The sequence below is a fragment of the Bos javanicus genome, chromosome 26 (assembly GCF_032452875.1).
Source record: "Bos javanicus breed banteng chromosome 26, ARS-OSU_banteng_1.0, whole genome shotgun sequence".
NCBI classification, from domain to species: domain Eukaryota; kingdom Metazoa; phylum Chordata; class Mammalia; order Artiodactyla; family Bovidae; genus Bos; species Bos javanicus.
The window spans coordinates 51,339,499-51,353,867 of NC_083893.1; the positions used below are offsets into that span (position 1 = coordinate 51,339,499).

General features: G+C 51.0%; 1 protein-coding gene across 1 annotated transcript; it reads left to right on the forward strand.

Annotated features, from left to right (window-relative positions):
• Positions 1-396: 396 nt before the first annotated feature.
• Positions 397-11,097, forward strand: LOC133239610 (cytochrome P450 2E1). The gene is made up of 9 exons (XM_061403968.1): positions 397-614; positions 1,557-1,716; positions 4,800-4,949; positions 5,227-5,387; positions 5,841-6,017; positions 7,011-7,152; positions 9,036-9,223; positions 9,703-9,844; positions 10,519-11,097. Exons 1-9 carry the CDS (start codon positions 438-440, stop codon positions 10,707-10,709), a joined length of 1,488 nt encoding a protein of 495 aa, XP_061259952.1. The 5' UTR covers positions 397-437; the 3' UTR covers positions 10,710-11,097.
• Positions 11,098-14,369: the final 3,272 nt, after the last annotated feature.

The following is a 14,369-nucleotide window of genomic DNA, read 5'->3' on the forward strand; positions in this document are numbered from 1 at the left end:
ATGATCAGCACAGAATTGATGTTGCCTTACATAAATCCTACCAGAAACAAACCCATGTAAATAGGACCTTACTCCTGCTCGTCCACCCAAATGTCAAAGGGAGGACAGGCCCCCACCCCACGCTCTGACCTATGGGCTGGTGGAGCTCCCCTGGATGCTGTGTTTACTGACATTGGTGCAGGTGTCAGCAGCCAGTGTTGGCAGAGCCCAGGCATGGCCATGTGGGTTCCTGGATAAAGTTCTAATGAGTTGCCACTGAAGGGATCAGCCTTTGAAATGATGGCCAACAGCAGCTAATAATAAACTAATGTCTTGGGCTGGAGGACAAGGAAGGTGGCATTGGTCAGCTGCTCACCCTCCTTCTCAAGAATGCATTATAAAAGCTTTGCCTCTCCATGGGAGCATCCTCAAAAGTCGGCAGATCCCCCAAGGGCACCATGGCCGCCCTGGGCATCTCAGTCGCCCTGCTGGTGTGGATGGCCACCCTGCTGTTCGTCTCCATCTGGAAGCACATCTACAGCAGCTGGAAACTGCCCCCTGGCCCTTTCCCACTGCCCATCATCGGGAATCTTTTACAACTGGATATTAAGAACATTCCCAAATCCTTCACCAGGGTAAGAGAAATATTGTTGATTTGAGGGGGGAGAATTCAGAAATTAGATGTAATATGTGTGCATTCAACTCACTCTCAGACAAATAATAATTCAATACCAGCTTGTTGTGAATCAACTGAATTACCAATACCACCCAAGAGTGATAATCCAAATGTTATGCTACCGATGCAGCTTGGGCATGCTGCTCAGTGGGCACTGGTCATGGTTGCCCAGAGGCCCTGCTTGAGCAGTGCTAACTGCCTTGTCGTTGGGTGGCTTGGCAGCCCGGTGTGGCTGTGGCTGCTGCCTGCCGCTGCTGTGCAAGGAGGGACCTGCGCTGACACCTGATGCACACCGGCTGGGCGTCAGTCTGCAGCTCTCCTTAGGTGCCAAAGAACAGGAGGAAAAGTGAGGTGTTTGACCCCTACACACACCTCTTACTGCATTTGTTGTGACCAGTGAATGAGCTCATAACTCTAGAAGCTAAATGTGTTGATGAATCTATTAAAAGAGTTAACAAAAGAGTGTCCTAGGGCACAGAGCCGCTTTACAAGGCGCTGATGAGCGTCACGCTCCAGGGGGGAAGACGGGCTTGGGGACTCTGGACAGTTCAGATCCAGGGTGTCCAACAGCATTGTAGGGTCCAGGACCTTGACTAGGAACAGCAGACTGGAGGTGGTGGGGGCAGTCACGCGGAGAGACCTCAGGAGGACGCGAGGAATCAGCCAGGCCTTCCGACTTAACTGTGTCTGGGAGGGAGGGGAACGAGGTGCAGCCCGGTGCGTGGCCAAGCGTGCCTGCACCGGGATGCGCTGCCTGTGGAAGAAGCCGCGGTGGGGAGGGCCTTCCCCAGGTCGCTCTGGGTTCTCCTGGTCAACAACAGTGGCCTTGGGGATCACGTTAAAGCATGGGCCTCCCCTTGGAGGCAGCGCGGCTCACCCCACGGCCTGTTGGTCTCCGCAGCTGGCAGAGAGGTACGGGCCGGTGTTCACCCTGTACCTGGGCTCTCAGCGTGCCGTGGTCGTGCATGGCTACAAGCCCGTGAAGGAGGTCCTGCTTGACTACAAGAACGAGTTTTCTGGCAGAGGAGAAAACCCTGGGTTCCAGGCGCACAAGAACAATGGTGTGTCCCACTCGGGGTTGGGGTGCTGGGGGGGTGTTGGGGGAGGCCCTGAAGTGACAGTAACAACTTGCTGAAGACAGAAAGGTGATGTGACCCACAGACAAGTCAGGGGATGATTGGTTCATTCAGTCATTGCTCTGCGTGTTTTGATGAAAGCTACTGCATGAACCTTGCACACCAGAGTGGACAAGACCTGGAACATCCACCCACTGACCAGCAAGACAGACATATTCATAGAGAAACAGGCCAGAGGAAGCTGCTTCTGCTGTCTGGCCCAGCAGTGCCTCCCTCCACACTGCCTCCCTGGGTCCCCAGTCTCTCCCGGGAGCTGTTTCCACTCACAGCTTCAACTGCTCCAGGGTGTTGGGGCTCCATCTACTGAGGTCCCTCACCCACGAATGGCACCCACCTGTCTATTGAGGGGGCCTCTGATGTCCCACCCGGGGCTGTTCTTAGATCAGGAAGAGGGCGCTGAGATGTCCCTGTGACCCCTCTTTCCTCTGCCTCTCCCAGTCCCCAGGCTCCAGACTCAAGAGTTCCCTATGCAGGGGAGAAGGCCTGGGGATCTAACTGGTCTTTATTGGAGTATTTTCCAGAGTCCTGACTTCAGACTCTACCATCTGCATCTCCTGGGAGGTCCTGGGAGGGCTGGGGACACTGGCTGGTGGGGGTGCCCCTCCTGCCCTCCCAGCTCTGAGGGCTCCCGGCCCCTGCTGTCCTCTGACCTCAGCCGCTTGTCCTTGGCTGCTTGCTCTCTGGTGTTTAAGTGAGATTCTAAAGCAGATTAGTGTGAAACAGCATCCCTTCTACCACAAAACTTGGAACCCTCACTTCTTCCTGAGTCAATTTTGGTGATGAGCTTCTGGAAAACTCATTTTATGGAGAATTTCCAAACTGATGTGCTTACAGTTGTATATGGACTTCTTGCCTTATTTTTCCAGTCTGCATTTCTGAGGCATTTGATTGTCTGTCTTAGATACTGTGCTTTTGTTTTTCTTCTTAGGAGCTCCTGAAACCAAATTAAGCACCTAAGCTTTGTCATTTACACAGAGGAGGTTTACTGGAGGAGAGCCCTGGGAGGGCAGGAGTTCTGGAGTCAAAGAGCTTTACCATGGTCAGGGGGGGTCAGGGAGGCCTGGTGCAAGTCACGTGCCCCTGGAAGTGGTCAGGCAGAGCCAGCTTCCCCGTCCTGCGGCTGGGACACAAGGCGCCTGACTGCGTCCTGCCTGTGCCACACTGTGGGACACGCACTGCATGTCCACACGGCCTGGGGCTGACCCTGCACTTCAGCCAGCCATTGGAACAGGTCTGTGGTCCCCAGGGACAATGACGTGAATGGTCTCGGTTACCATAGTATGGAGCAGCAGCTGCGTGTCAATGTGCTGAGAGGGCCGCCCATCATTTCAGTCAGTCTGCGAGGCTCTGGAAGGGGAGCTTCCTTGCCTCCGTCTCTGCCTGTTTGGTCCCAAACAATGGCGCTCCTCTGGGATCTGTCTCTTTATCTGCATGTCTCTGTGGCTCACCATCTCTGCCTCTGTATCTCTCTTTCTCTTTGTCTCTTCTTACATTTTTCTGTATCTTCTTTTCTTTCTACACAATTCTCCCCAAAACATTTTTAAACTCCCTTCTTCCCTGCCCCTCCCTCCTCAGCCACCTCCTCTCCTCACCACGTGCTCTTCAGAGCGGCCCCCAGCACCTCTCCTTCCTGCCTTTCCTCTAGCGTCTCAGGCCCTTAGGCCTTGGGGCACAGCCTCTGCCCCATTCTCCAGCCTCCTCAGCACACACTCCCTGATCCCTGGCATCCTTGCTTGTCCACCCTGTGTCCTGGGCCAGCAACGTGGAGGGCCAGAGCTGCCCAGGGCCTAGCCAGGCTGAGGGAGTAGACACCCATGAGTTTGGAATGTCCCTTCCCTAGGTGCCCTCTTGGGCTGCTCTGCTGCATACCCAGCTTCCACTTGGTCCATTATACAATGCCCCACAGGAATCGGTGCCAGGACACCTGAATCGCATGACCCTGAGCTCAGTCCTACCTGTACTTTTAACTTGGTGAAGAGTATCTGTAAATGGGCCTCCTCAATGCCCACACACCCGTCAGTGGTCATGCTCTCCATCCGTGGGCTTGTCTGCGTGGCTGCCTCCTTGGATCACACACCTCTTCTCCCAGCCCCTCTGGTGCTTCCTCTGCAGGCCATCCAGGTATCCTCTCGGGCCTGGCCAGACTTCCTTCAGGAAAGACTGGGGCCACGGCCTTCCTCAGACCTGGACATGCAGGCGGGAAGCAGCTTGAGGGCTTCCCACATCTCGAGGTCTGCTGGCTGTAGCCTTGGATGTTAGTAAGGACTTGCTGTGAAGCCACAAAGTGCAAGTCGAGGCATCTGTAACATGAGGGTCAAAAATGACTGAAAGCAATGTTACGTGCCAGCCTGGATGGAAGGGGATTTTCAGAGAATGGAAACATATGTGTGGCTGTGTCCCTTCGCTGTTCATCTGCAACCATCACAGTGGTGTTAATTGGCTGTGCTGCTACTCTCACGCGAAGGTTGCTCAGTTCTGGCCGACTCTTTGTGACCCCGGGAACTATACAGTCCATGGAATTCTCCAGGCCAGAATACTGGAGTGGGTAGCCTTTCTCTTCTCCAGGGGACCTTCCCAATACAAGAATCGAACCCAGGTTTTCCATAGTGCAGGTGGATTCTTTACCAGCTGAGCCACACACCCTAATACGAAATGTTTTGGTGGTTAAAAAAAAAGAAAAAATCACCAAAAGCAAAATAGCCTCAAAGGAATTAGTCAGGAGGCAGGAAAGATGCGGGAGGCACTTCTTGGTAGTCAGGCATGGTCCCCCTATCGTGGCGGGACGCAAGACATAGTGAGGGAAGCAAGGAGGCTGTGATTGAGGAGCTTACATGAGCAACAGAGGAAACCAGGCTCCACACCAAAGGCCTCCCTGCAAAGCAGAGCGTTGGTCCCTGTGTGGTCAGTGGGCCCCTCAGTGTTCCCTGCAGAGCCGAGCCCATTACTCCTGCCCTCCTTCTCCTGAGAAAAACGTTTGTGGTAATGGTTCTCCTGCTCCCTCTCCTTAGGGGTCATTTTCAACAATGGATCAACCTGGCAGGACACCCGACGGTTCTCGTTGACCACCCTCCGTGACTTAGGGATGGGAAAACAGGGCAATGAGCAGCGGATCCAGAGGGAGGCCCACTTCCTGCTGGAGGTGCTCAGGAAGACCCAGGGTGCGTACAGCCTGGGGCTCACACCCACCCTCCTTCAACGTCAGCCCACAGACACCACTTCACACGGCGGTTTCCCCTCTGATCCTGGGGGTAAGGTGATCACCGAGCGTGTAGCTGGTGTGTCCTGAATCACTGACAAGTAAGGAAAACCCAAGCGGCTCACACTTCCACCACGTCCCAAGAATTCTCACGGTTCTAGAGTGTCTCCTCACAAGACTGGAAATGCCCCTCCTGCCGGGCCCACAGCACGCGCCCTCTCAACCCCCCTGTTTTCCAGGCCAGCCCTTTGACCCCACGTTTGTCATCGGCTTTGCACCTTACAATGTCATCTCTGACATCCTCTTCCACAAACGCTTTGACTATAAAGATCAGACGAGCCTGAGGCTGATGAGTCTGTTCAACGAGAACTTCTACCTGCTCAGCAGCCCCTGGATCCAGGTGAAGCACTCTCCTCGCTTCTGCCTGTTTTGCACCTTGCTTCAATTTGATGGTTTACAGCAGGAAAAGGATAAGAAGGGTCACTTGTGTGTGTGTGGACAGATGGGCACACAAGACTAGATAGCATGAACGCTCCTTCTGGAGACTTCCATGGAGTCCGTGGTTCCACCTAGCTAGCCTTGGGACACTTACTGTTTTCCTCTTTAAATTGATCCTCACTAGACAGGCAGTACCTCTGCTTACGTGCTCGCGTTCCCACCACAGAACTCACACGGCACTCATAGAGTGGTGCCCAAAAAGATACTTTTAGCCAAAATGTTCCAAATAATACAATATTGACAGCCATAAATTTGGGTTTGGAGAAGGTTATTATCCTGGCACACAAAATGCTATTGCACCCAGAAAAAATGTGTATAGTAAGAAAATTCTCTCCCTTCATCCCTCTCTTTCTAGCTTTATAATAATTTCTCAGACTACCTACAGTACCTGCCTGGAAGCCATAGAAAGCTACTGAAAAATGTGTCTGAAGTAAAAAGTTATGCTTTAGAAAGAGTGAAGGATCACCAGAAGTCCCTGGAACCCAGCTGCCCCCGAGGCTTCTTGGACACCATGCTGATAGAAATGGCCAAGGTACACTCACAGTTCGCGGCTTCCGGACCAGGTGGAGCTGAGTCCTCGGCTGTTACGAGATGGGTTTGCAGGGCAGGAGGTGCTTTTTTCAGATTTATATGATGACTTGCACTGTGGTGTCCATGACGCCCACACTGGGTACACCCTGATGCTCTCAGTTTTACACATATGCACTGGCTTCAGCATGACCTCCACACACATCGACACTTGGCCAGCCTGCTGGGCCACGCTGCACTCTGCTGTCTGTTGAGCTCACCAACAAGATGGCTTCTCTTGGGGAAGCTGTCTAGGGGGTGTGGATTTGGGTGAGTGGGACTTTCACACTGGCTTCCTCCAGCCCATGCTTTTTAACCACTTCTGATCAATTAATGACTGCGTCTCATCTGGGGAGAGGCCCTCAGCATTCCTCCTCAGCACTTAACTCCCAAATTGTGCACGACCTCAGGGGGTGCAGCCCTTCCTAACACAACCTCCCTGACACCCTCTTGGGTCCCCTCCCAGACTGGCCACACTTCTCTCTCCTTGGCACCACAGGACGCTCTGGAGCGCCACACCTGGCTTCCCTGTATGACTTGCTCCAGTTGTCTGAGAGCCTCCTCCATCTGCTGGGCCCCCTCCCACCCCTCTTCCCATTATAACCTGCTTCCTGGGACTGAAAGGCCCAGCTGTGGGGGCAGTAGGAGCCGAGGGCAGCCCTGCAGGAGCCCCATAGTCAGCCCTGGGCTGCTGGAGGTCATGGCACAGGGCCAGGAAGGGCCTCAGCCCCCAGGAGGGCCCTTGGTGGCATAGAAGGATCGCCAGTCTCTCAGCGCCCCCACAGTCCTTTGCTGGGAGCCTTGGTTCCCTCACTGTGCGATGGAGCTGATGGTTCTGTGCAGGATGGGCCCGAGGAGCGGGCAGGGCGGGCAGGTGCGCCTCTGCTCAGGGACACAGGGTCTCTTTTTCATCCACCTGAAGATGTTTCCTCATTGAGTTCCTGTCTCCCATCCACAGGAAAGACACAGTGTGGACCCTATGTACACCTTGGAAAACATCGCTGTGACTGTGGCCGACCTGCTCTTTGCGGGGACAGAGACCACCAGCACCACCCTGCGATACGGGCTCCTGATTCTCATGAAACACCCGGAGGTTGAAGGTAGGACAAGTAATAGGCCAGGACTCTGGACATTGTGGCTGTCACACGTGGACGGAGACCCTGTGTCCCTCAGCCTGGAACATTCAGGCTTCAGCTCCCTGTCTGCAAAACAGGGAGTGACACTGGGGTCACTGGAGGAACGCTCTGGGGGAAGTGTTCTTGTACATGACAGGCACCTGGCACTCAGCCCTCCCACACCCACGGACACACCCAGATTGTGAAAGAAAGTCCAGTGAAGAAACGCCATACTTCCAGAATCCACTCCAGGACATGATCTGTTTATGAGAGAGTGAACATGTGCTCATCACCCTAAGACCCAGCCTTTCAGGAAGAGCTGGGAGGGAGGAGCAAGACCTCCTGGCTTATCTCACCAGATTGGAAGAGGGATCACAGAAGGAACCTCTGGTAAAGCATTGCAAGTCTGCCTGCTGCCCTGGGTCCAGCCCTCCTTTCCAGGGCTCCTCCCCAGCACCTGAACCAGGTGAACTTGGGGTAGATCAGGTGTGACTTTGGGGGCTGCATGCGCAGAGTGTCAGGCATTAGAAACACCCCCACCGCAGCCTATAGGTGAGCAGCACTGTATGTTAGCAGGCTGGTCAGCACCGATACTAAGGGAAGAGGAGGCAGAGGGGCCGTCACCAGTGCTCGGGCCTGGAGCCCCCCACCTTTCACTGGGCTGCCCAGAGCTGCGGTGGGGGTCCCCACTGCAAGGAGCTCCTCACCACCTCAGCCATGCCTCTTGCTGATGATAATAATTTGGTTCCTGCTGTGTGCCAGGTGTGGGCATTAGCCCTTTAATACACTGTGGTCTTGAAGGCTGATGTGAAAGGGCATGAAATTATTACCTCGGGAACATGGGTATGTGACCCATCCAGGGTCAGACCTGCTCCATCTGACTCCAAGGCCTTCACCTTTCTATTGGACAGAAAAGTAAGGGAAAGGAGCCCAGAGTCCACAGAGCAAAGCCCCTATGCATCTGGGGCAGTTTTGAAGGAGCTCTGACCACTCTGTACTAGGAGATCCACAGCCTCCAAAATTGTTTCATTTTATTAATTATGACAAATTTGCAGTATAGAGAAAAAGACAGAAAATAAATATGACAGTCATCTATACATCCATTGCCAAATTTAACATGTTAATGTTTTGGAGTACTGACTCGGAGCTCTTGAAAAGAAAGATTGCAGAGCCAGCCGAGGATGCTCCTCACCTCCCTGGCTTCCCCGCCCGCCCCAGACTGCAGTCTTCCTGGAGTGCTGTGCAGCATCCCATGTAGGGCTTCTTACATTTACCAATTACTAAGTATTTACCATTTGCTAAGTAATACCATCTGTATTGTTATATGTGTTGAAATTTTTTCACTTGGTTACAATACTGCAGGGCGCTGTGTAGTCCTCTCAACATATTACAAAGGCCCACAGTTAACCTCAAACCTAGCAAGGCCAAGCAACTGCCAAAGGCTGCTGTTGCTTTTGCCAGGAGAGGGGCTTCCAGAATCCTTCCTCCAAGGCCCTTCAGGAGTGCGACATGCTTGTCTGTTTCCACTCTCCATTCGCCTCCATACTCCGAAGAAGCATGCAGCAAGCCAGCCTGGGGTAACAATTAATACAGTTTTCCTCCTGCTAGAAATCCCCAAGACCCTTTTTAATCCTCTCCTCCTGGCATGGAGGCAAGCACTGGACTAGCCATGACCAGCTAAGAGAATGGAGTCCATAAATAGACATGTAAATGCTGTAGACGGCACGTAACTTCACTGACCTTAGCTCTTGCTGACATGTGCGGATGAATTACCCAATAATCTGAAGCTCCATAAACATCTACTGGGTCTATGGATGGGTGTTGAGCCAGCTTGGAGTGATGCATTTATTCCATGCATATCTTGGCAGAGAAACTTCATGAAGAAATTGACAGGGTGATTGGGCCAAGCCGAATCCCTGCCGTCAAGGACAGGCTGGACATGCCCTACCTGGATGCTGTGGTACATGAGATTCAGCGATTCATCGACCTCCTTCCCTCCAATCTGCTCCACGAAGCAACCCAGGACACAGTGTTCAGAGGATATGTCATCCCCAAGGTCAGATGTGAGCCTGCAGTGCACACCCAGCAGATCAGCTGCCTTCCAGGGAACAGGATGGGGCCAAGGACACCCTGCCTTGGCAGGTGTTGCTGAACACTAAGGGCTGGGCCAGCATCCCTACCTGCAGAGTGCCCCTCCCCCAGCAGGCCTGGCGTGGACCTGGTGACCCCAGAAATGAGGGCTTCTGGGAAGGGGGTTCCTCAGGTGGTGCCTAGGGCTGTGGTGTGTCCCAGAACCAGGAACAGACAACAGTACCATCCAGCCCTGCATGTGTCACTCAGAGAAGCTACTGGCCCAAGAAGATGAGAACTCTCATCACCGTTTAGTCACGACTCCGCCTGCTATCTGCCCTTAGGCAAAAAACTTCTCCAATTGGAAATGTACCATTTGTCTAATGTAAAATTCAACTGGGGGCCCCAGATGAAAGCCTGTGATATGTTAACCTGACTGACCAAGGTGGCCTGTGTTCCCTCCAGGGCACAGTCGTAATTCCGACGCTGGACTCTGTCTTATACGATAGGCAAGAGTTTCCTGAACCAGAGAAGTTTAAACCAGAGCACTTTCTGAATGAAAATGGAAAGTTCAAGTACAGTGACCATTTTAAGGCATTTTCTGCAGGTAAGAAGCATTCAGAGGCAGCACCTCCCGTGGGATTGTCCCTGAGTCCTACTCTCTGCTCCACATGTGATCTGCATCGTGCCCCTTACCCCAGCCTGACCCAAGCGTGTTCTTCCCTGTGCAGAGAGGTTAGATGGCATCTTGTCACTGAAGTCCTGAGATTGAGTTGAGGATGAGCCATTTTTCTCCTTAGATACTTCATTTAATAGAACTTGGTGAACTCTTTCACAGCTATATTGCCTGCTTCTCAATAATTTTAAACAAGGATCACTGAGAAAAACCTAGTACTCGGTCACCTGGACCCGTCATAGGGCTGCCTTCCCTCCCCGGGAAGCCCTCCCCTTGGTGTGCTGTGAGGGAAGGTCTGTGACCAACTCTGTAACTGTAACCCTCAGTGTGAGAGCACTGGCTTCCCCGTGGGCCCCCCTTCTTCCCCTAGGATGTCAGGCTGAGCACTGGCAGAGTCGATTCTCCCAACCTACCACAGGTTTATGCAGTTGAGAGCTGGTGGTTGGGGCCCTGATCCTCCTACACTGAAATCCACTCTGGGCCCCCGTTCAGTGGGTAGATGGGGCCCAGTTCTGCTTCGGTGCCATGACACATGGCCTCCTCCCACCCCCTCTCCCCCTGCTACCTGGCCTGGAGCAGAGTCTTAGTGTCCTTGTCACCTCCAGGAAAGCGGGTGTGTGTTGGAGAAGGCCTGGCTCGCATGGAACTGTTCCTGCTCTTGGCCGCCATCCTGCAGCACTTTAACTTGAAGTCACTTGTTGACCCCAAGGATATCGACCTCAGCCCCATTGCAATTGGGTTTGGCAAGATCCCGCCCCGTTACAAACTCTGTCTCATTCCCCGCTCAAAAGTGTGAGGTGCAAACGCCCTGAAACCCCGAGCTCCCCTGCATCCCCTCTGCGAGGACTCTACAAGCCCAGGCTCCAGAGGGAACCACCTGTGCCAGAGACACTGCTTTCCAGGCCACGTTCCTCAGACAGAACTTGAAAGCAAAGTGCAAAAGGATTGTGTCAAACTAATTAAACTAATTAGCACAAACTATGACTTAGCTTGCGTTGGAGTTCCTAGAAATCATGGTAAGTAAGAACATATCAGTATAGTTTAAACTAAACTTCTGAGAAAAATAGAGCTACCCAGTCATCAGAGTCAGTATGTCTTATAAAGGAGTCACAAAGAGGAAAACAGATGCTATTTTGTTGTTCAGAAAAAATAAAATAATATAGCTTTGGCTATCTTCCTTAGGATATGAAGTTCTTCCTTCAGGCTCTCTAGTAGCATCATCCTGTGCTATATTTTAAGACTGAAATATATCTGAAGAGTCATCATAGACATCTGTTATTATCTCTTAAGATTAAAGTCTGACTTTGTGCCTGCAAGGGGAAGTTCTAAGCATGTGGAGACTGGTGTGGAATGAGCCAGAAACTTGGAAATCATTAACCAGCTCCATAACCTGAATCTCAGAAGAATCTGTGAGACAGAAGAATAATTCTGGACAAGAACACTATCCCCATCCACCGGGCGCACACCAGGAACCTCCTGCCTTGACTTCCCTGTCAGTAAAAGGGGTGTGAGAGCAGTCTCCAGGGGTGTGAGGGCCGAGCGGGTGTGATGCAGAGCTTCAGAGCGCGGTGCAGTACCCGAGTCCCACGTGTGTCCCAGGCTCCTTAGTAAAGTGAGACACCCCAGCAGTGCAGCCTCGTCCCGTCTCTCATTGACCCTCCTGCTTCTCCCGTAGGAGGATCATGTGATAGCATTGTGCCCACCCAGGTAACCCAGGACCATCTCCTGTTCTCAGGGTCCTTACACTAATCCATTTCATATTCAGAGTTCCACCTTCCATGTGAGGTAGCTTACTTATAGCTTAGAAAGAAGAAAGTGGTGTCATGTCCCAAGGAAACCCAAAACCTAGCAGAGCAAATTACAAGATCTGAAAGCCTGAGGATCCCTTTTGGCTTGAAGCTCTGCCTGCTGAAGCCAGTGGGGCAGAGGTCCTACCCTTGATTCTCTGCTGGGCAGGTATCATGCCCCTAGATCTTTGTCAGACAGCCCTGCCTCCAGTACTTCAGACAGGAACAGCCTATCTTGTTGGAAGCAAGTCCAAGATTCTCATTTTTGAAACCAAGGAATCGACCCTGATGATCTGAGTCACCTTTGGGGTCATGCGTCACTTGTCTAAAAGTATAACACACTTCACAGCTGAATGGCTCTATCATCTCATCCTGTAAAATCCACGAAGCCCAACAGCATTTATTGGTTGCTTCCCATCTTCACTCCAAATTGGCAGTTTTCCTGCTGAGGTAGCTGATTAATTCCCAGTTCACACCCAATACTAATTTCCTTATCCAAGGGACACTGAGTCACACCCTTGATCTTCTCTTCCAAACATGGATATATTTTTTTTCAATCAGTTCAGTTCAGTTCAGTCAATCAGTCATGTCTGACTCTATGACCCCAGCACACCTGGACTGCAGCACATCAGATCTCCCTGTCCATCGCCAACTCTTGGAGCTTGTTCAAACTCATGTCCAAAAGCCGGTGATGCCATCCAACCATCTCATCCTCTGTTGTCCCCTTCTCCTCCTGCCTTGAATCTTTCCCAGCATCACGGTCTTAACAAATGAGTCAGTTCTTTGCATCAGGTGGCTAAAGTATTGGAGTTTCAGCTTCAACATCAGTCCTTCCAATGAATATTCAGGACTGCTTTCCTTTAGGATGGACTGGTTGGATCTCCTTGCAGTCCAAGGGACTCTCAAGAGTCTTCTCCAACACCAGAGTTCAAAAGCATCAGTTCTCTGGTGCTCAGCTTTCTTTATGGTCCAACTCTCACATCTGTACATGACTACTGGAAAAACCATAGCTTTGACTAGATGGACATTTCTCAGAAAAGTAATGTCTCTGCTTTTTAATATGCTGTCTAGGTTTGTCATAGCTTTTCTTCCAAGGAGCAAGCATCTTTTAATTTCATGGCTGCCATCACCATCTGCAGTGATTTTTGGAGCCCAGAAAATAAAGGCTGTCACAGTTGCCATTGTTTCCCCATCTATTTGCCATGAAGTGATGGGATGCCGTGATCTTAGTTTTTTGAATGCTGAGTTTGAAGTCAGATTTTTCACTCTCTTCTTTCATTTTCATCAAGAGGCTCTTCATTTCCTCTTCACTTTCTGCCATAAGGGTGGTGTCATCTGCATATCTGAGGTTATTGATATTTCTACCGACAATCTTGATTCCAGCTTGTGCTTCATCCAGTCCTGCATTTCACATGATCTACGCTGCATAAAGTTAAATAAGCAAGGTGACAATACATGGCCTTGATGTACTCCTTTTCCTATTTGGAACCAGTCTGTTGTTCCATGTCCAGTTCTAACTGTTGCTTCTTGACCTGCATACAGATTTCTCAGGAGGCAGGTAAGGTGGTCTGGTATTCCCATCTCTTGAAGAATCTTCCACAGTTTTTTGTGACCCACACAGTCAAAGGCTTTGGTGTATTCAATAAAGCAGAAGTCGATATTTGTCTGGAACTCTCTTGCTTTTTCGATGATCCAACAGATGTTGGCAATTTGATCTCTGTTTCCTCTGCCTTTTCTTGGTTCACATACTGTTGACGCCTCGCTTGGAGAATTTTGAACATTACTTTGCTGACGTGTGAAAGGGAAAGTTGCTCACTTGTGTCTACCTCTTTGCGACCCCATGGACTGTACAGTCCATGGAATTCTCCAGGCCAGAATACTGGAGTGGGTAGTCTTTCCTTTCTCCAACGGATCTTTCCAACCCAGGGATCGAACTCAGGTCTCCTGCACTGCAGGCAGGTTCTTTACCAGCTGAGCCACCAGGGAAGCCCATTGCAAGCTTGTGAGATGAGTGCAGTTGTGTGGTAGTTGAACATTCTTTGGGAATGCCTTTTCTTGGGGATTGGAATGACAACTGATCTTTTCCAGCCCTGTGGCCACTGTTGAGTTTTCTGAATTTGCTGGAATATTGAGTACAGCACTTTAGCAGCAGCATCTTTTAGGATTTGAAATAGCTTAGCTTGAATTCCATCACCTCCACTAGCTTTGTTAGTAGTGATGCTTCCTAAGACCCACTTGACTTCGCATTACAGGATGTCTGGCTCTAGGTGAGTGATCACACCATTGTGGTTATCTGGGTTATTAAGAGCATTTTTGTATAGTTTTTCTGTGTATTCTTGCCACCTTTTCTTAATATCTTCTGCTTCTGTTAGGTCCATACCATTTCTGTCCTTTATTGTGCCCATCTTTGCATGAACTGTCCCCTTGGTATCTCTAATTTTCTTGAAGAGATCTCTACTCTTTCCCATTCTATTGTTTTCCTCTATACCTTTGCACTGATCACTGAGGAAGGTTCTTATCTTTCCTTGCTGTTGTTTGGAACTCTGCATTCAGATGGGTATATCTTTCCTTTTCTCCTTTGCTTTTCTCTTCCCTTCTTTTCACAGCTATTTGTAAGGCCTCCTCAGACAGCCATTTTGCCTTTTTGAATTTCTTTTTCTTGAGTGGGG

What these genes read in the sequence shown, in the direction of transcription:
- LOC133239610 (XM_061403968.1), top strand. Translation starts at nt 438, where the DNA reads ATGGCCGCCCTGGGCATCTCAGTCGCCCTGCTGGTGTGGATGGCCACC. An exon ending in CCAGGCGCACAAGAACAATG is followed by an intron (nt 1,717 to 4,799) that starts GTGTGTCCCACT and finishes CCCTCTCCTTAG; the next exon opens with GGGTCATTTTCAACAATGGA. An exon ending in GAAACACCCGGAGGTTGAAG is followed by an intron (nt 7,153 to 9,035) that starts GTAGGACAAGTA and finishes ATATCTTGGCAG; the next exon opens with AGAAACTTCATGAAGAAATT.